This window comes from Furipterus horrens, unplaced genomic scaffold, assembly GCF_987537825.1.
Source record: "Furipterus horrens unplaced genomic scaffold, mFurHor1.1.pri manual_scaffold_6, whole genome shotgun sequence".
Classification (NCBI taxonomy): domain Eukaryota; kingdom Metazoa; phylum Chordata; class Mammalia; order Chiroptera; family Furipteridae; genus Furipterus; species Furipterus horrens.
The window spans coordinates 65,727,218-65,747,414 of NW_028327176.1; the positions used below are offsets into that span (position 1 = coordinate 65,727,218).

The following is a 20,197-nucleotide window of genomic DNA, read 5'->3' on the forward strand; positions in this document are numbered from 1 at the left end:
CAACGTCAAACCGCCTTAGGGACTCTGGCTCCGGATTTTCTGTCGGGGTTTACTCCCTTAGCCTTTCCCCTGAAGAGGTATGCCACAAGGCAGCGGAGGTTTTTTGGAGTCAGAGTTTTCCTTCTCTGATGTGCCCTGACTGGAAGATCGAACCAGCGACACTTAGCTCGAAGGCCGACGCTCAATCCACTGAGCCAAACCAGCCAGGGGCTGTGTTACAGTAACGTTTAATTTATATCCCGAGTACTTAAAATGCGTTTTCATTGTTTATTTATTTATCTTATTATAAAAATATCACACTCCGTGGCATTAGGTTTAAAGAACTCATTGGGTTTAAAACGGAAAATAAATCTCTTCCTTTTCCCTCCCTAGAGCTTTATCACCCAGAGATAGGCGCTGTTAATATCCTCATTGTCCCCTGCTGGTGTAGGTACTGTTTATTCACCAAACGTGATTTTATCATTTAATAATGTGTCTTAGAACTCTTTTGTAACAGCATGTAGCTCTAGCCCATGCTCTTAGTTACTGCTGAGAGCGGGATACACATGCCCCAGTGACACTTGGCTCTCAGGCCGACACTCAATCCACTGAGCCACAGCAGCCAGGGCCGAAAATAGCTTTTTAAATAGGAATTGAAGTTGTATGCATAGGAGAATAGACAATGAACCACCCACATATGCCCAAAAGGTGTTGCAGAAGCAGAAAATAGAGGACATTTGTGGCAAAAGGAAGGTATTTGAAAAAAGGTATTGGCATTAGAGAAAGTTTTTCCCTAAACCATTATCTTCCACCATTGCTTTGGTATTGGCCTAACATTTTTGCTAAAATGTCTTACTGAGTTAATAGGCAAATATGTGAGGATTCTGGCCTTAGTCAGAAAGGAGTTCAAGTAAGAGCAGGAGTCTGGGAATGGCAGCCAAAAGCCTGAAAATGAAAATTCACCATTTTATAGAACTGCCTTGTGAGCTAGTGATCCCATTTCTGGGAATACATCTGAAGAAACCCAAAACACCAATTCAAAGGATATGCATATCTATGATCATTGCAGCATTATTTACAAATATGAAAGCAGCCCAAGTGCCCATCTATAGATGCCCAATGGTCCTTTTCTGGGTGCTTTTGACACAGAAGAAAAGGTTTGAAAATGCCTAGAAGGAAGGAGAGTTTTCAAATTTAATTGTAAGCCTAACCTGAGTTTGTTACATAATATTTACAGTGATTAACTGCTTGGAGTCAGACCAGTCAAAAGCCAGACTCTGAGCCTTAGTGCTGCTAGTTACTAACCAGGTAATATTGAGCAATTTGTTAACATCCCAGGGCCTTGGTTTTCTTGACTGTAAAAATACCTACATCAAAATGTTGAAGTTAAGATTTAATAAAACAATGAGTAATGAAAAGATTTAAAATGGTGTCTGGGATGTAGTAAAAATGAGCTGTCTTTATTATTCTTTAGTCACAAAATTTAGAAAGAAAACAAGCTATTAGGGTTAAAGAACATTAGTAGTTAGTGTTCTTAAAGGAATAGCAAAAGAAGAGTTGAACATTTAAGATATTGTTGTTTTTATCTGTACTTTAAATGAAAATTGACCCAATATTTTTTGTTTTGTCTTAAGAAACTCTAAAAACCTATATCTTATGACTAAATCAACATGTTTCAGTCCACAGGAAATACTTGATTTTTGACTTGACCCAATTCTTCTGCAAAGGTAGCTCCTTTCATGGGAGCAGACAGCGAATGAATGAGGTTGTTGCACTAGAAGGGCTGAGCCTCATATTTTCCTGCTGTGATCAATACTTGGCAAGGTCAACATGGCCCCCTTGATGCAAGTGTTCTGGGGATTTGGGGACCTGAAGGTCCATGACCCATTGTGGATTCTTGGCTTTGCGAAGGAAATAATTCAAATGTAGGTCAACATAGAATTTAAACTGAAAGAGAGAAGCAGTGGGACAGAAAGAAGAGTACTCCACAGGCAGGGCAGCCCCTCCCTAGTGGGATTTACTTTTTTTACTGAAGCTCATTTAATCCACAAGTATGGCATTCAATAGGGGGAGAAATATTCAGCATCTTCCTGGGAAAAGAGTGGAGATTTCTCAGAGAAACTTCGTTAGTCATTCATCTCTTTATACGGGCTTTCCGTTTCTGATCAAGGTGGCATGGATGTGTCATTTATTATGCTAGTGTATTACAATGGGCATATAATGAGGTTATAGGTCACCATAAGGTGAAATTAGTCATCATGTTGGATCATGAGCTGGTCTTGTGCAGGTTCTAAGCCATAAACCCATTGGGGCTTTGTTTTACTATTTCCCTGATAGTCCCTGTAGCTGTTATAGGTTACAGCTGTTTTATCACAAAACCTATCTCACCCTCACTAATCAATAAAAGATGCACTAAACTGCTCCATGGACTCAGAATCCAGCTTGAGGGTTTTGTTTGCTTTGCTTCTGGTAGCATCACAAAGCCCTCATGTTATCTAAATGTCACCACTCTTGTCTCTGTGGCTTTTCTTCCCAAGTGGCCCCAAGTATTCTTTCCCTCCCTGGTATGAAAATAACAATTCCCTTTGATATTGAAACCAGACCTCATATTAATTAGTGAGTACATGAAGATTAGCATAAAAAAGATTAGGGTGCTCCATTCCTCCAAGAAAAAGAACCAGTAAAACAGTGGTTCTCAGTGTGCAATTCTTGGAATAGCAGCACCAGCATCACCTGAGAAGGTTTTGGAAATGCAAATTTTCAGGCCCTACCCAAGATCTGCTGAGTCAGAATCTCTGGGGTAAAGCCCAGCAATCTGTTTTAACAATACCTCCAGATACTTTTGATGCATGCTTACACTGGAGAGCAACTTAAGGAAAACAAAGATTTTTAATGGCAACCGAAAAGATTTGCACTAGGTAAAAAAAGAAGCTTTTGGTCAGAGAACTAATAGCATTTGACAATATTAAAGGCCAAGTTGTGAGAACAAAAGAAGACAAGAGCTGTTACAGTCAGAAAAACTCTATGCAATTACTTTCTAGCATTTACTTCCCCACCCAGCTATAAGCTCTGAGAAGTCAAGAACCACTGTCTTGTTCTTAGTGCAGGGATGTAATAGTCAGTATAGGCTCTGTTATCCTACAGTAACAAAACAGCCTTAAATTTCAGTGGCTTTAAACAACATAGGCTTATTTCTCACTAACAATACGCATCTATCAAGGATTGTGAGGTTTTTCTTCACATTGTTTTTGCTCCACAAGGACAGAGAAGTCACCATTGGGAGCACACTTGTGGCAGAGGGCAAGAGATCATAACTTTTGAAGGCTCTTTCCAACAATGGCTCTTGTCACTTCTGCACACATTTCATTGGCCAAAGCCATATGGCCAACTGGAGTACAATAGGGCAGGGTAGTTCAGCCCTCTCATTTACCTAAGAGAAGAGAATTAAGTATTTGTAATCAGCTAAAACTACACAAGGAATACCAGTCCTTCTCATCTAGGTGTCCTGATTTTTCAGGTAAGAAAACAGAGATGCAAGGAGATTACATAATTTGCCCAAAGTCCCTCAATGGGTAAGTATCAGAGCTGAATTTCTATTTGTCAGATTCAGAGCTAATTCTGACAAACATTGTGATATACTGTTAGAAATGGAGACAATGGGAAGAGGAAATGGTTTTGTGAGAAATGAACTCAGGGTTAAATGGTTGTGGGACTTTAAAGTAGAAATCTCCCAAGCAATTCAGATGTGGAAGTGGAGAGAGTCTAGAGATTGGGAACTTTTGTCAGCATAGGCAGCTAGTAAGCACTAATAAAGGAATGGAGCAAAGGGAATCAGACATTAACTCTAACAAACTAGGGAGCTGAATTAGACATTCAATCTGCTTCACTAGAAAATTGCAGCATTCCTAGGACCCCCAGGGAACCACCACATTCTCCAGTAGAAGCCAGATGGCACAGGGGGAGGTCCTTCTACTTTGAGGCATGTGCAGTAGGAGCCAAGATGGAGACCACAGACAAGAGGTGTCTAATCTGGGGAAAAGACCAAATTGGTTTGGGGAAAGACCCAGGACAAATTCATGAAGGACTGGGAGACTGGTCATTTTGAAAGCCCAAGGCAATATAATCAAAGCTTAATGAAGGCCTCTCTCTCTCTCTGGGTAACACGTTCCATCACCCATTTGTTCATGTATTCTCTCTTCATAGCAGTTCTGTGGGCCCAAGCATGGTCTCCAACCATAAACTTGGGTATAGCAACACAGTGCTGGCTGGAACACAACCAGAAATGAGATTAAGCTTAGACAAATGGGCACAGAGACTACATGGGACTAAGCTTTGGCATGAACTAAACCAATGGCACAGAATTTCTGAATTCTGGTCTTTCTTCTGGGCTTGATGAAGACAAAGCTGGAGACACTGAGACCTGGGGGAGTCTTTTATCTATACCTCAATAAATCTTACCAATACACCTCATCCTCCCTTCCATGGGTCCCTGGAAATTCTTTTCTTGTGACTCCATAGAAGGACCCAATTTCTAACAGCAACACTTTCAACAGAACATAAAGACAGTGAAATATTAATGTGATTTTTCTCTAAATACAGAAGAAATTGTGGACAACAGTCCCCTGGATATCTGAAGGTTGGAGAATAGAGAAGAAGAGCTAATAATAAAGTAGTTGTAAAAGAAAGAAAAAGAAACCCAGAAGGAAAAGCCTTCAGAAGGAGCACAAGGTCAAGACTCTCTGTTACAACAGAAAGTTGAGGGTGATAATAGTTTTTTAAAATCCATTAAATTTGGATAGAATAAAATCTGGGCTATCCCCCAAGGAGTAGATTTAATAAGATAGAAAAATGGGACATTTGAAATTTCAAGGGCCAGAAAGAGAAAAGACACTGTGGGTATGAGCCACAAAATTTAAGTATTTAGAATAATAGAAAAAATATATATTGGTGGATTGAATGTTAGGCTTGGGATTTCATATTTTACCGAAGGAATGTACATGTCTGAAGAGAATAGGAGAGATGAAGAACTGGGGATAATGGAAAAGAGGCACACAGAGAAACTATAAGGATGCAATAGAGATGAAATGGACAGGGTCCACAGGGCAGACTGCAAAAGTGACTTCAATAGACAGCAGGCCGTTTCTTCCTCTGAAATAAAGAAAGTATGAGAGGATAAAGGGAGGAGGATCACTGATAACAGATAAAATCAAGCACTCTGAGAGTGCACGCCTGATAAGTATATCTGCCACCAGCCAGTCCAAAAATCGCAAAGGTTGCATCTTTCCACAGCCAGATGCTCTATCTGCCTGGTCTGCACCTGGGTAAATATTTTCAGAAATTTTTCCCTCCATGTACCATTTTTCTGTTCTCCAACTGGAAGATTGCACATGGTTTGGGAAATTGATTACTCCTGTGGCAGACACAGCTACTGGTCACTCAATATCCATTTTTTCTTATCTTCCTTAGTAAATAGCCCACATTTTTTTCAGAGTGGCAATGACCCACATAAATCCTTGCTTTCTCAACCTCCCTTATGTTTCTAGCCAAAGAGATGTGAGTGGCAGCATATTTGTGCCTTCATCTGCCTCTCCCTCCACCCACCTCACCATTGCCTGCTCTTTAAAGGTAATTACTTTTAGTGCAAAATACTCAGCTGAGTATTTTCATATTTTCCTTCATTTACCAAGTAAATTGATTATGTTAGAAAGTTTTGAGATTTCCTTTCCATCAGTATCTACCAATTTCCTATATTAATTTTCTTTCACATACATTTGAATCTTTGTAATTTATGTTATATCAATATTCAGTTTTAACATTATTATGACTTAGCAATAGACTCAGAAGGAATTAATATGCCTTCATCGCCTTTAGGATTCTTCCACCCTGGAGCTATCTCTGCATTCCCCTCACTGTGCATTCGCCACTCAATCATTTGTCCTCAAACATTTCTCCAATCACATAACTGCTCCTCAAATACATTTCATTGTGCTTAGCATCTTTGGAATAAATATGAGTCTTCACAATCTGACCTCACCTCAAATACCAAAACATATTCTTCCCAAATACTAAAGGAAATGTCACCAGAAATGCTGAGGATCTGTAAATAACATTTTTGTCTGGAATTCTCTACCATTAGTTCCATCTACAATTATGTGCATCTTCCCTGTCTTCCAAAGCTCAGACCCTCCTCTTTCAAAGTAGTTTTCCTAACATATTTTTTTCTGAGATAACTCCTTTAAGAGTGATGCTATTCATATTGACAATCATGTTCTTCTTCTTTCTATAAATTCTTAAGATTAGAAACCATATTATTAATCTCTTCCTAATACTGGAGTTAATACTTGGATGTGTCTCACACATGGGCTTCACTGTGGGGTGGTCAAGTTAGATCATATAAATTATATCCACTAACTTTTTAAATTCTTAATGAAACTTCTGTGAAAAAAATACCCATATTACTCCTGTCCGTGACTGAGTTTCAGAGATGTACATATAATTATAATTATCTACAGTGCAAACTGTTTGGGACTTAAAGAAAGACCCTGTTATGGGTTGAATTATATCCCCCCAAATTCATATGTTGAAGTCCTAACCACTCAGAATGTGACCTTATTTGGAGATAGGGTCTCTACAGAGACAAGTTAGAGTTAGGTCATTATGGTGGGCCCTCACCTAATATTACAGGTGTCCTTATTTTTTAAAAAAAGAATATTTGGGCACAGACATGCATAGAGAAACATGATATAAAGATACACGGAGAGAAGAGGGCATCTACAAGCCAAGAAGAGAGGTCTGGAACAGATTCTTCCTTCACAACCTCCAGAAGGAACTAAAATTGCTGACACTTTGATTTCAGACTTCCATCTGTAGAATCATACAAAAATTAATTTTTATTTTGTAAGGCACCCAGTTTGTGGTGCCTTTGTTAGAGCAGCCCTAACAAACTAATACAGATCTGGTACTTAATTTTTTTTACCTGTATGAAGAAACAAAACCTCTTCACTCTGTAATAGCTTTTTTTTTTTTTCAAGAAAAAGTCAGTATTTATTATAACATCTATGTATTCCATAATAACATATGTGTAAAACTATGCTACTGTTTTTGTCATTAACTAAATTCGTACTTTATTCATATTTTCTTAGTTTTAAGCCAATGCTTTTTTATAATTTTTAAATAAATGTATTAGGGTAACAATGGTTATTTATTTTCAAATCCCTTTCACCTTCATTAATATGTTGTACTAGAACATGCAAGAAAATGATGCAGAAAAACTTACAACCAGAGCCACTGGGCTCACAGGTATGCACAAGTGACTTAAACAGCTGTCATTAGTGAAGGCCATTCTTCCTTGACAGGAAAGTACGAATACAATCAGTCTGCATTACTCCTCTAGAACAGCATCTTCTTGTCATGAATTTATGGATCCAATGTGAAAACTTTAGCCTTTCATGGCAGTGCTGGTAGAAATGACATCTCTGAAATGAGGATTCTGTGGGAGCAGGAAGTACCAGAGAGAATTATTAAGAAAGTAGGGATAGAAACAAAGGAATATCCTGGGAAGGACAAATGACTTCTGGTTTTTTTAAGTATATTTTATTGATTATGCTGTTACAGTTGTCCTAATTTTTCCCCCTTTGCTGCTCTGCACCCAGTATCCCCCCTGCCCTCCAGCAATCGACCCTCTTAATTCATGTCCATGGGTCATGGCTGTATGTTCTTTGGCTTCTCCCTTTCCTATACTATTCTCAACATCCCCCTGTCTATTTTGTTCCTGCCAATTATGTTTCTTAATTCCAGTACATTTTTCCTCATTCTCCCCCATCCCCCTCCCAGCTGATACCCCTCCAAATGATCTCCATACCTATGATTCTGTTCCTGTTCTGGTTATTTGCTTGGTTTGCTTTTGTTTTTGTTTTTTAGATTTGGCTATTGATAATTGTGAGTTTGTTGTCATTTTAATGTTCATAGCTTTTATCTTTTTCTTAGGTAAGTCCCTTTAACATTTCATATAGTAATGGTTTGGTGGTGATGAACTCCTTTAGCTTTACCTTGTCTGGGAAACACTTTATCTGCCCTTCCATTCTAAATGATAGCTTCACTGGATAGAGTAATCTTGGTTGTAGGTCCTTGCTTTTCATTACCTTGAATATTTCTTACCATTCCCCACTTGCCTGCAAAGTTTCTTTTGATAAATCAGCTGACAGTCTTAGGGGAACTCCTTTGTAGGTAACTCTCTTCTTTTCTCTTGCTGCTTTTAAGATTCTCTCTTTATCTTTAACCTTTGGCATTTTAATTATGATGTGTCTTGGTGTGGTCCTCTTTGGGTCTAGTTTGGGAATTTCTGTGCTTCCCGGACTTGTGTGTCTATTTCCTTCACCAAATTAGGAACTTTTCTTTCATTATTTTTTCAAAAAGTTTTCAATTTCTTTTTATTCCTCTTCTCCTTCTGGCACCCCTATGATCTGGATGTTGGTACATTTAAAGTGTCCCAGAGGTTCCTAAGCCTCTCCTTGTATTTTTGCATTCTTGTTTCTTCTTTCTGTACTGGTTGAATTTTTATTTCTTCCTTTTGTCCCAACTTGTTGATTTGAATCCTGGCTTCCTTCCCTTCACTGTTGGTTCCTTGTCTATTTTTCTTTATTTCATTTTTTGTATCCTTCATTTCTTCCTTTATTTTTTATTTTATTTTTTCATTTATTTATTTATTTTGTCATGCTCTATGAGTTCTCTGAGCATCCTTATCACCACTTTTTTGAACTCTTCATCTGATAGGTTGGCTATCTCTGTTTCATTTAGTTCTTTTTCTGGGGTTTTGATCTGTTCTTTCGTTTGGGCCATATTTCTTTGTCTCCTCAATTTGGCAGCTCCCATGTTTGTTTCTGTGTGTTGGATAGAACTGCTTTTACTTTCTGTCTTAGTATCATGGCCTATGTAGCAAAGACACCTGTAAAATGTGGGGAGTGGAGACTTATGTGATTGCCAGGGTAGAGTCTCCCACTTCAATGTTTTGTGGCTCTGTTTATGGTGGGAGGCTCCAAGAGGTGACAATGCCACAACCTAGTTTCTGGCAATTTTCCTGGCACTTGCCCTATTTCCAGTCACTTCACCCACTTTCTGTATGTGATTGGCACCCTTCCAGTTGCTGCCCTGGGGTTTGTGTTCATTCTAAGGCCATGCGGGCCCTTTAAATGGCAAAAATCCAGAAGTTCCTTCCACTGTCCCAACCCCCACTGGTTTTTACAATTAAAGGAAATGGACATTTATCTTCCCAGTGCTGGAACCCTAGGCTGTGCGATCTGGCCTTGAACTGAGATTGCTTACTGCCAGGGTATCCCTCCCAATTTTTATTCACCACATGTGAATGTGGCACCATCCATTCCACCGCTGGCACTACCACTGATTGTCCAAGCCACACCACCTCTCTACCCCTTCTCTGTGACTCTAGCCCTCCCACCCATCTGGATGAATGTGACTCTTTTAAATCCTTTTGTTGTTGGACTTCCATATAGCTCAATTTTCTGATGGTTCTTGTTATTATTTGTTTTTGAGATCTGGTTGTAATTCTTTCTATGGTTGCACGAGGAGATAAAGTGTGACTACATATGCCTCCATCTTGACCAAAAGTCTCTGACTTCTGTTTTTGACTCATCATCAGCCAAAGCATCAGCCAAAGGCTACGTGTAATCTCATCAAAGGCTTCAGATAAACAACAGACATAACAGCAGTTGGAGTAGAAGTATAAAAGGCAAAATAAGAGCCATTAAAGTTGTTCTTGCCCAGAAGTGGAAAACCCTTATTGATTCCACAACTATATGTAGCAACAACACAAAAGCAAAGACTTATGAAAAGAAAAGCTACCTCCTTAGGTAGGAAAGTGGGGAAATTTTTGATTACCTGAGCAGAATATAAAAAGGCAAAAGAAAACTTCTTACCATCTCATCTGAGGGCCACCTTTTCCTGAGAGTCTTGGACCAGACCCATCTACATTAAAAATGAGATCATAATATTCAAGTGAGCTATCTTTGAGCCCTAATGAAATTTAATCACATGGGTAGTTAATATGAAGATAATCATGAGGATCTAGGTGTTTTGGGAACCAAGAATGAAGAGAACAAGTTTAAAATGGGACAAGGAGTGAAAGTACTATGCCCAAGAGAGAAGAACCAAGCATTACAAAATGGACTGTGTTTTGGTCAAAGGGAAGGAGATGCAACTATTTGTTTCTGGATTGTGCTACAAGCTTAGTTAGTGAAGCGCTTTATTGCACCCACCCCCCACTATACCCGGACACATAAGGGGAAAGTGTACATCATGGGGTTGCAGAGCCTATAGGCCTTAGGATAACCTCCAATCAGAAGAAGCATTTCTATATTGCTGAGATGCCATCTCCTAAGTCATGGACAACTCAAGGCAGGTTTGGCTTAATTGCAATTGTTTATCAAAAGTTTTTTCAGCCCAGAGTGCTGGAGAAGCAAGCAAGACAAAGACATCTTATTTGCAGGCTTCTAGGCTGGACAAGGCTAATAGTAGTTCAAACAAGAACAAAGTTTCCAGGAAACCTAAAGTAATCTACATTACTTTTTATGATTTTGAATTTCAGTCTTGGGAAATTTTGGTCTACATGAAATGGAAGCCTTGATAAGAAGAAAGTAAAAAGAAATTGTCCATCAACATCTATTATTATGAAAAAGAAAGTAAGACCAAAGTTCACCACTAAAATATTTGGGCTGTGTACCTACCGTTTGAAGATCCTAGAGGAATTAGGTTTTTAACTTGCAGAATACAATAGGAAAAACATGACTCCAGCTGCAAGCAATTTGAGACAACTTGGGAAGGACCTAGCTGGTAGAATTTCCATTGACTTTCACTGGTGGGCAGAACCAAGGAGTCTGACCTCATTTATGCTTGGAAGCAAAAGAGTGGGTGGGAAGATACAGATGCAAACATTCCAAAATGAGTAGAGGTTACTAGAAAGAAGAATCTGGATAGGGAAATTAAATAAGCACATGCAAAGAACTCCTGCCCAGAAAGGATGGGCATCTTATTTTACAAAAGATTTAACAGATTCATAGGAGATAATAGGCATAAGAGGAAATTATGTTGATCAGAAATAGACCAAAAAGAGATGTTTATATCATGGGATGATATGATGGGAAATTCCTACTGCATTAAATATTTCAGAGGGTAATGGAATATGGGGGAAATTCTAGTACTTAAATCAAAGTAGATGTAAGGCTGCCCTCTAAGTCAACAAGTAATATCAGTGTCATTGAGGGAAGAGAAACAAAGATGATATTACTATTTCCTGGACTTGTCTGTTATAAAAGAGGAAACCCAAGGAGCGAAGGTTTGTAGGGTAAAGGTCAGTACAGTCAGGTGATTTTCTCTAATTGGCCTCTGTTTTTTCAGTTAACTGTCCCATTTGCCAGGCATTTTCTGGGGTGCCTCCCCATCACCATTTCCCTCTTTCCTCTGAAGTTTTCCTATTCTCCTCCTGGAGTTTTAACACTTTTTGTCAGTAACCTCATCAAGTTAACAGGAAGATTCTGTTTTCATAATTTGGAAAGCCAGATAATATTCTGCTATGTGGCAAGGAAATAATATTTGGCTGTCCTGAACCCTGTGGGTTAAGCTAGTTACAGCAGCTTTGGGAGCAGCATGAAACTCTATCATGGATTTGTTCCATGTTTTGTAGTCAGCTGCCACTCTGGTTCATTTTGCTTACAGTGGATGGTAAGGCTTGTCAAAAAGCAGGACCAGGATACAGACCCTGAATGGCCCAATCAGCCTCTAGCCTCAATAATTTCTGAGGCAGCACAGCACACACAAGCTGGAAGTATCAGAACATGTTTGCCTTTAACTCCTCGTGAAATTTATGACATCCTTTCTGGGTGTATATGGATATTTACTAACTTCCTTAGTAAATCCCCTGTGTGTCAGGTGTTCTGCACGGGTCCTGTTGTAGCTCTACACTGGAACAGCTCTTAAAGATGCCAACACAACCAAAGTGGCAGAAAACAACTTGGAATAAGTTATAGGGGTGCTTACTGAGACATGGATGTTTTTTTCAACAAGTGGTTGTCTGGTCCAAAAAAGAGAGTGAAGTTCTGCAGAAGAATGTAAGACCCCTGTTTGGGGGTACAGGGGTGGGGAGTGCTAGTGCTAAAGTACAAGATAACATCAATCTCAGAGTTAGAACTTCTGGACCAAATGGAAAACTATAGGAGGACAGTTTTGGCTATATTCACATTCTTTGGAATCCCAATATTACTTTTAGTTTGAGGCAGAGCCTCAAATTTGTTTACTTCTTTGGTTGTTTGCTTGTTTATTTAAACCAGTCCAAGTAATACTTTCCCTAAGTCTCGGGGACTAGAGAGCTTACCAGATACATCAGTCAAAAAGTCTTCCCAGTGATACCATTTATTGACTCATCCCTGAAATGTCAATTTTGATCTGAAGAAAACCGCAGTGCTATAGCCATGATGTGAGCACCTAAAATGTGCTGATGTTCCTTTTGGTGAAGTAAGCACTTCCTTCAACTATTTCCCCCATTCCCCGATACACACACACACACACACACATGCACACACACAGAGTCTGTCCAGAAAAAGTCAAGCCATTGTTAATATAAGGAAAATGGTTTGCACAACACTGATGTAATCTGGCAGCCAAGGAGAGCAGACTGGAATACGCACACGTGACCAATAATGAATTCGCTGTATTAGTCAGTGGGAGCAGTAGATGCCATTGAATGAGCATATGTATTGTGGCCATCACATTCAAAATGACTGAGCAAGTAGAGCAACTAATATGCATCAAATTGTGCATTAAGGTTGAACATTCCTCTAATATTTGGATGATTCAGGAGGTTTTCGGGGACAATGCAATGAGTGCAGTGTGAATAAAAGTGTGACACAAACACTTCAAAGATGGTCAAGAATCTGTTGAAAGTGGACCACATTCTGGAAGGCCTGCAACAAGAAGAATACCTGAGAATGTTGAACCTGTACAGGCTGCAATCAACAAAGATTGGCAACTGATAGTGCGAGAATTAGAAGCTGATCTGGGGATTCCCAAAATTACTGTGTCTGAGATTTTGATGCAGGATCTTGGCATGAAATGTGTCGTGGCACAATGTGTTCTGCAGCTTCTGCTACCAGAGCAGAGGGAACGTCATGCTGCAGTTGCTTATGACTTGATTCAAACCGCTACCAATTAGCCAGATTTCCTCAAGAAGGTCATAACTGGAGATGAACCATGAGTCTATGGCTATGATCTGGAAACAAAGGCTCAGTCATCCCAGTGGAAGTTGCCTGGTTCTGTACACCTGAATAAGGTGCGGCAAAGTCGCAGCAAGATCAAGACCATGTTAACTGTGTGTGTGTGTGTGTGTGTGTTTTTTTACTGGGAAGGTTTTGTTCATCACAAGTACACCTCTCCAGGCCAAACAATTAATAAGAAGCACTACCTCCATGTTCTTCATTGGTTGAGGGATGCAATATGATGAAAACAGCCACAGCTATGGCCAACTGATGATCAGCAACTTCATCACAACAATATGCCTGCTCATGCATTACATCTCATGCAGTTTTTTGGTGTAACATCAAACCCCCCAGGTGACTCAGCTCCCCTACAGCCCAGATTTGGCACCCTGTGACTTCTGGCTTTTCCCAAAACTAAAATCACCTTTGAAAGAGAAGAGATTTCAGACTGTCAATGACATTCAGGAAAATATGATAGGGCAGCTGATTGCGAGAACTGTTTGAGGTTCCAAGGTGCCTACTTTGAAGGGGATTGAGGCATTACTGTCCTATGTACAATGTTTCTTATATCTTGTATCTTCTTTAATAATCATCTCTATTTTTTATATTACATTGTTGGATGCCTTCTGGACAGACTTTTTATTCCCAGTAATGGAATCACTGGGTCAAAAGACAGTTCCATACATTTTTAGGTTTTTGATGGAATTCCATACTGTTTTCCACAGTGGTTGCACCAGTATGCATTCCCCCGAGCAGTGCACTAGGGTTCCTTTTTCTCCACTTCCTTGCCAGCATGTGTTTGTTGATTTATTAATGATATCTATTTGGGCAGGTGTGAGGTGATATCTCATTGTGGTTTTAATTTGCATCTCTCTGATGGCTAGTGGTGTTGATCACCTTTTCATATATCTATAGGTCAACTGTATATCCTCCTTGGAGAAATGTCACTTCATGTCCTTTAGACTATTTTTTGATTGGCTTGTTTGTCTTCCTGGTGTTAAGATATATATGCTCTCTATATATTTTGGACATTAAACCCTTGTCTGATGTATTATTGGCAAATATGTTCTCCTAAACAGTCAGTTCTCTTTTCATTTTGATGATGGTTTCTTTAGTTGTGCACCTTTTTAATTTGATGTAGTCCCATTTGTTTATTTTTTTCCTTTATTTCCCTTGCCCTAAGGAATATATCAGCAAAAATGTTGCTACATGAGGTATCTGAAATTTTACTGCCTATGTTTACCTCTAGGATTTTTATGATATTATGACTTACATTTAATTCTTTTATCCATTTTGAGTTTATTCTTGTGTATGGTGTAAGATGGTGGCCTAGTTTTATTTTTTTCATATGTCCCTGTCCAGTTCTCCCAACACCATTTATTGAAGAGACTTTTAAAAATTTCATTGTATGTTCTTGCATCCTTTGTCAAATTTTAAACCCCTATTCAAAAGAATATGTGCACTCCTATGTTCATATCAGCACTATTAATAGTACTTCAGTTTTGGAAATAGCCTAAGTGGCCATCAGTAGATGAAGGGATAAAAAAAAAAACCGCTGTGGTACATTTACACCATGGAATACTACACAGCAGGAAAAAAAGGAATTCCTGCCTTTTGCAATAGCATAGATGGAACTGAAGACCACTATGCTAAGTGAAATTAGCCAGCTGGTGAAAGACAAATACCATATGATCTTACTTAAAGGAGGAATTTAATGAACAGAATAAACTAATGAGAAAAATAGAACCAGAGGCAGAGACTCATGGAACAGACTGATAGCTGTAAGAGCAGAGGGGTGACTGGGAACTAATTGAAAGAAGGTGAATGGATTAGCTAAAGAACATATATGAAGGACCCATGGACATGGACAACAGTGAGGGGATTGACTATGGAAGTGGGGGTGAGCTGGGTGAAGGGAACAAAAGGGGAAAAATTGGAAAATTATAATAGCATAAGCAATAAAATATTTTTTAAATAAAAACATACCAAATCTTAAAAATAAAATAAAATAAAACTTAGTAGTTAAAATAGAGGAGAGATAAGATATATGTAATTAAAATATTTGTGTTTATAAGAAATTGTTTTGCAATATTTAAAACATATGTAACAAATAAATTATTAAAATTTATAAGCATTTTAAATAATAAAACAGAGATTTCCTTTATATAGTTATATTTGAACCCACAACAATTATGTAATCTACAAAATCTTGACTTTGTTAGTTTTCATCACTTGTGTGTACTTTGTTTTTAACCCAGAGTCTAATACATAGTAAGTAGGTACCTAATAAGTGTTTGCCAATTTCATGAATTACCAATTTGGAATGGTGAATTTATTTTTAAAGCCATAGTAAGTTGTTCTATTTTTTCAAGTTTTTTTGCAACAAAGACCAAAATAATTTTATATGCATTCATTAATTTGAGCTGAGTTGAAATGCATTTAACAACCAAATGTTGAACCAACCCAGGATGTTACCATCAGTTGCAGATTGACATCAATACAGGTACTTGCTGTAATACCTACAAGTTGAGGTTGCAGTATCTACACATTCCCAAATTATTATGTTTAATACTTTTCATGACTTTTAAAGGCTATAATTTTTATTTGATCGTCTTTTCTAATAATTACTTTTTTTAAATGTCTTTTCTATACCACAAATTGTATCCAGTCAGAAATAATTTTTCTTTGCTACCAAAGAACAGCTTTACATAGTAAAACTAATTTAAAATGATACCATTAATATCAATCAGACTTTTGTATTATTTTATTAGGATTGGTGATGAAAATGTACTTCTATTAAAGAACTTATAGTAAATCATATTGATTTATTATTTTTCCACCCATGGCACATGAAATTGTTAATGAAGACTATTTGTTTAGTTGTCAGGCAGCATGAAATTTGCCATCTTTGATTAGGAAATGAGCACAGAAAAAAATCCTAAGCATGTGGTGGATGTGGGAAGCCTTGCCAACTGACCCCAGCCACCGCTCACTTCACCTGCTACAGAGCCTTTTGTGCCTCAGAAATTTCATGCCAAGAGAAAACTGCTAAATCTTAAGAATGTGGGAACCCCAGCCACAAAATACAGTTCCTTCTATAACCCTGGCCTACATAAGACGTTTCAAACATCCCATCTAAAAGCAGGCTTTAATTTACCCCCAAATCTGCTCCTTCCTTGTTAGTAAATGACAGTAACATTTGCCAAATTGCTCAGGTCCCCATTTATGGAGGAGATGCCTCACACACCCTAGGCTTGGTTGGAAGTTGCTCTGTCCAGCAGAGGCTTCGTGACCATGGTGGAACAAACTTTTACCCAGGACAATTCATTATGTATGGGGGAAGGAAGGTGGCTGCCTCTCTAGTGGATAACAGTGATTAGACCTTCTTCCCTCATGCCTTTTATTGAGGAGGATACACATGAGAGATACAAGGTCAAGATTCATGAATCATCAATAGTTTGGAGGTGTCAGGATTATAGTTGACAGTAACAGATTACATGTACTAGTACAGAGGGTACAGTGACCAGTCTGTGTCAGGGTCTATCAAACATCTTGACACCACACTGGCTGTAGGTGCAAGGTTTCATACATTTCTTGCTAGAGATTGTTTATGTTATATTAAAAGACAAGCAGAGCAAGTTCTAAAGCATAATAAGCATTCTTTAAGTCCAATTCCCACGGAAACCCTCTGAGTGGCTTTTAGTTATGTCTCCCACACAGTCTTATGTTGAGACTTAAAGACAAGCACAACCAAATGCCAGCAGCAGGTCATGCTCAGGCCAGGGCTACAATTCTCTAAACCATGAGGAGCAGTTTCCTACACCCAAAGTGAAGGTAATCCTTGACTCCTCTCTTTCCCTTAAAGCTCACATCAAATTCAACAAAAAAATTTTATTTGTATTACTGCCAGAACAGACTCAAAATCAATTATTATCTCCTCTATAGCCAAAGTCTAGTCTTCTCATTTCTCATCTGTCATCGCTCACCTGTCCTATTGCAATAGTCTCTTGACTCCAATCCACACTGCTATCTAAGATTCAATCTTTTACCTAATTTAAAATTTCTTCCACTGAAAGAACACTAGTGGTGATAGGAAAACATGCAAAGAAGCCCTAAAGTGACTCTTCAAAGACCAAAAATAAAATCGATTGAGGTGATAGTTTCCATATAGAAACATAGAAGCAACTGGCTTATTTCTCATTCTATACCACCAGTGTGCCTCTTATGGAAAAAAATAAGTGAAGAAAGAAGACAACTGTCAGACAGAAAAATAAATAAATATAAAATGTTTCAAGTAATGATAATTTCTAAAAACAAAATAAAACAAAATGAGGGTGGGAAGATGGTGGCAGAGTAGGGGCAGTGTTGTCTGCTCGGCTCCTATTATGGAGGGACTTCAGGAGCGAACACTGAGAGAAGTGACTGAGTGAGTATGGATTTTGGATAGTGTGAACAGAGAGGGGAGCGTGGGAGCAGCGTGGAGAGGGGCAGAGGGGTCTACCACGCACTACAGGCTGAGTTGCTCCTGGACCCAGCGTGTGTGCTGTACCGCGCCTGAGGCTGCTTGGAGGCTCCCCCTGCTAGGGGCGCACCAACCAGTGAAGTCTCACAGGGAAGTCAGTGAGAGGATTTGGCTGAAAAAGCCAGAGGCGTGGGAGAAGAGTGAACAACCAGGACTGGGAGAAACTGTGTGATCTGAGTCTAGGAAGAAACCTCCTTGGCTGCAACCCCTGACCAAAAGCTCGGCATTCAGGGCATGCACGGTGCTCACGCTAGGGCCCTACAGAACAACGGGACAGTTTTGGGGCAAGGAGAGAGGTAGAGCGCACAGGTGTGTGAACTGGGAAGCAAGCAGAGGCTGTAGCTTGGGAATAGAGACAATTTTGGGGCAAGGAGAGGGGCCCATGCAGGAGAGCCACTTCGGAACTACAGACGGAGGTGGGGGGTGGGCACGGGGAGAGCTTCTGGGCAGGAGAGCGCAGCTCACCCTGGCACATGACCGATCTCTCCAGAGTCCTGCAGAGCAGGGGAACAGTTTTGGGGCAGAGAGAGAGGTGGTGCAAGCAGTGAGTAGGAGGGGAGGCGAGGGGAGGCTGTGGCTCAGGAGTGGAGATAGTTTGGGGGCAGGGAGAGGGGCCCGCACCGGAGAGCTGCTGCGGAACCACAGACAGGGGAGGGGGGACTCCTAGGCAGGAGAGCGCAGCTCACCCCCGCGCTTTGACCAATCAGATCATGCCAGAGTCCTACAGAACAAAGGGATGGTTTGGGGGCAAGGAGAGAGGTAGCGCAGGCAGGCGTATAGACAGGGAAGCGAGTGGAAGCTGTAGCTCGGGAATAGAGACACCACTGGAGGCAGGGCGGGGATTGCTAGCAGGCGCATGCTGGCCCAATGGTGGGAATGTGTTGCTGGACAAGCCTGAGGAGGGCTGAGGGTGCCGCAGAAGGGGACAACTAAATGCATCTCACAGCAGAGCGGCAGTAGGCCAACGAATAAAAGACTAGAATCCCCAGAATGGAGCAGGATCTTCCCACAGCCAGACAACCAACCAGAAAAGATTTGAAACCCATGAAATTTTGACTAGGGGCAGACCCAGGAAGGGAAAAAAAAAAAAAAAATAGAGTCTGTGCCTAAAAGTTAAATTGAGTTAAAATCCTTTCATTCTTTTATTTCTCACTCTCTCTCTTACTGCCCCTCCCTTTCTTTCTTCTACTCTCTTTTTCTTTTCTCCCTTCTTCTTCCCTCCTTTCTCTTTTGTATCCCTCTCCTTCATCCTATTCTTTGTTAATTTTTTAATTTTAAATTTTTTCCCTCTCTACTTCCTCTTCCTTTCTTTTTATTTCTTTTCCTCCCCCTTATTCTCTTCCTCCCTCCATTTCCTTTCTCTTTCTTTCCTTCTTTCTTGCTAAGTACTTTTAATTTTATTAAATTTTTTCTTTATTTTGCCCCTTCCCTCTCCATTCGTTTCTTTTTTCTTCCCTTTCCCTTCTTTTCTTCCTCTCTCTCTCTCTGTTCTCTTTCTTTCTTTCTTTCTCTCTATTTTATACTATTTTTAATCTTTTAATTTTTTTAATTTTAATTTTAATTTTAATTTATTACCTTCCCTCTTCTTCCTCCCTTTCTTCTCTTTTTCTCTTTCCTACCTTCCCCTTCTCTACTTTCTCCCTCTCTTTCCTCTCTCTCTTTCTTTTTTGCTATTTTCTATTCTGTAACTTTACTCTTGAAAAACTCTCTCTAATCTGTTTCCTACCCTCTAACCCTCATATCTCTCTGCTTCAATTCTTGGTTATCTGTTTGCTTGGATGTCTATTGTGTCTATCCTCCCTTTCACACTAAACATATAGCATATAACTACTATATAAACCTAATACTATACACTTCTACTTTCTCACTCGATACTGCAATCTTCTCCTCCTTTTCAAACATACAGTGTAAATGTTAATTGCTGTCTTGCATAGCCTTGACCCCAATTGCTAGTATTATCACTCTATCATCTTCCCTCTCAAAAATCACATTTCCTTCATTTAAAACAACTCCTATCTGTTTCTCCAATGAAATAAGAGTCTTAATATCTCTACAATTATATTAATACTGGCTCCTTTGCAGTCGATAGTGGGATTGTGGTTGGGGGAGATTTTGGAGGGTGTGGGTTTCTTGCCTGGGTTGTGTGATTACGTTTTAAAAGCACCTCCACAAAAGAACTCAAGACAAGGTGGGCAGAGTGACTCTCAATAAACTAGCCAGAGGAAAAGACCCACCAAAGAGTAGCTGACATACTACAAGACAGATTAAACAAACAACATAAAGGGCAACACAAGAGCATCAGGCTCAGAAGATCAAAGAAACTGCACCACTGAATCCCCCAGGTCTCCTATAAAAAATCTCATATCATGAAAGTGAGAAATCAAAGCAGACAAATCTAATAAACAAAAACAAACAAGAAGAATTTAACATGTGG

At 39.4% G+C, this 20,197-nt stretch overlaps 1 protein-coding gene across 2 annotated transcripts in view; it reads right to left on the bottom strand.

Moving 5' to 3' along the window:
- The window catches only part of SUCLG1 (succinate-CoA ligase GDP/ADP-forming subunit alpha), a 140,877-nt gene that overhangs the window by 26,181 nt on the left and 94,499 nt on the right, over positions 1-20,197 (bottom strand). Inside the window, exon 9 of one of the 2 annotated variants that reach the window (XM_090281611.1) lies at positions 7,403-7,468. The exons of the other annotated variant lie outside the window; for it this stretch is intronic. Coding sequence (XP_090137737.1) covers positions 7,418-7,468 — 51 coding nt within the window. The 3' untranslated portion in view covers positions 7,403-7,417. Of the gene's footprint in view, positions 1-7,402; positions 7,469-20,197 lie in introns of those variants that run through there. 2 annotated transcript variants of the gene reach the window in all.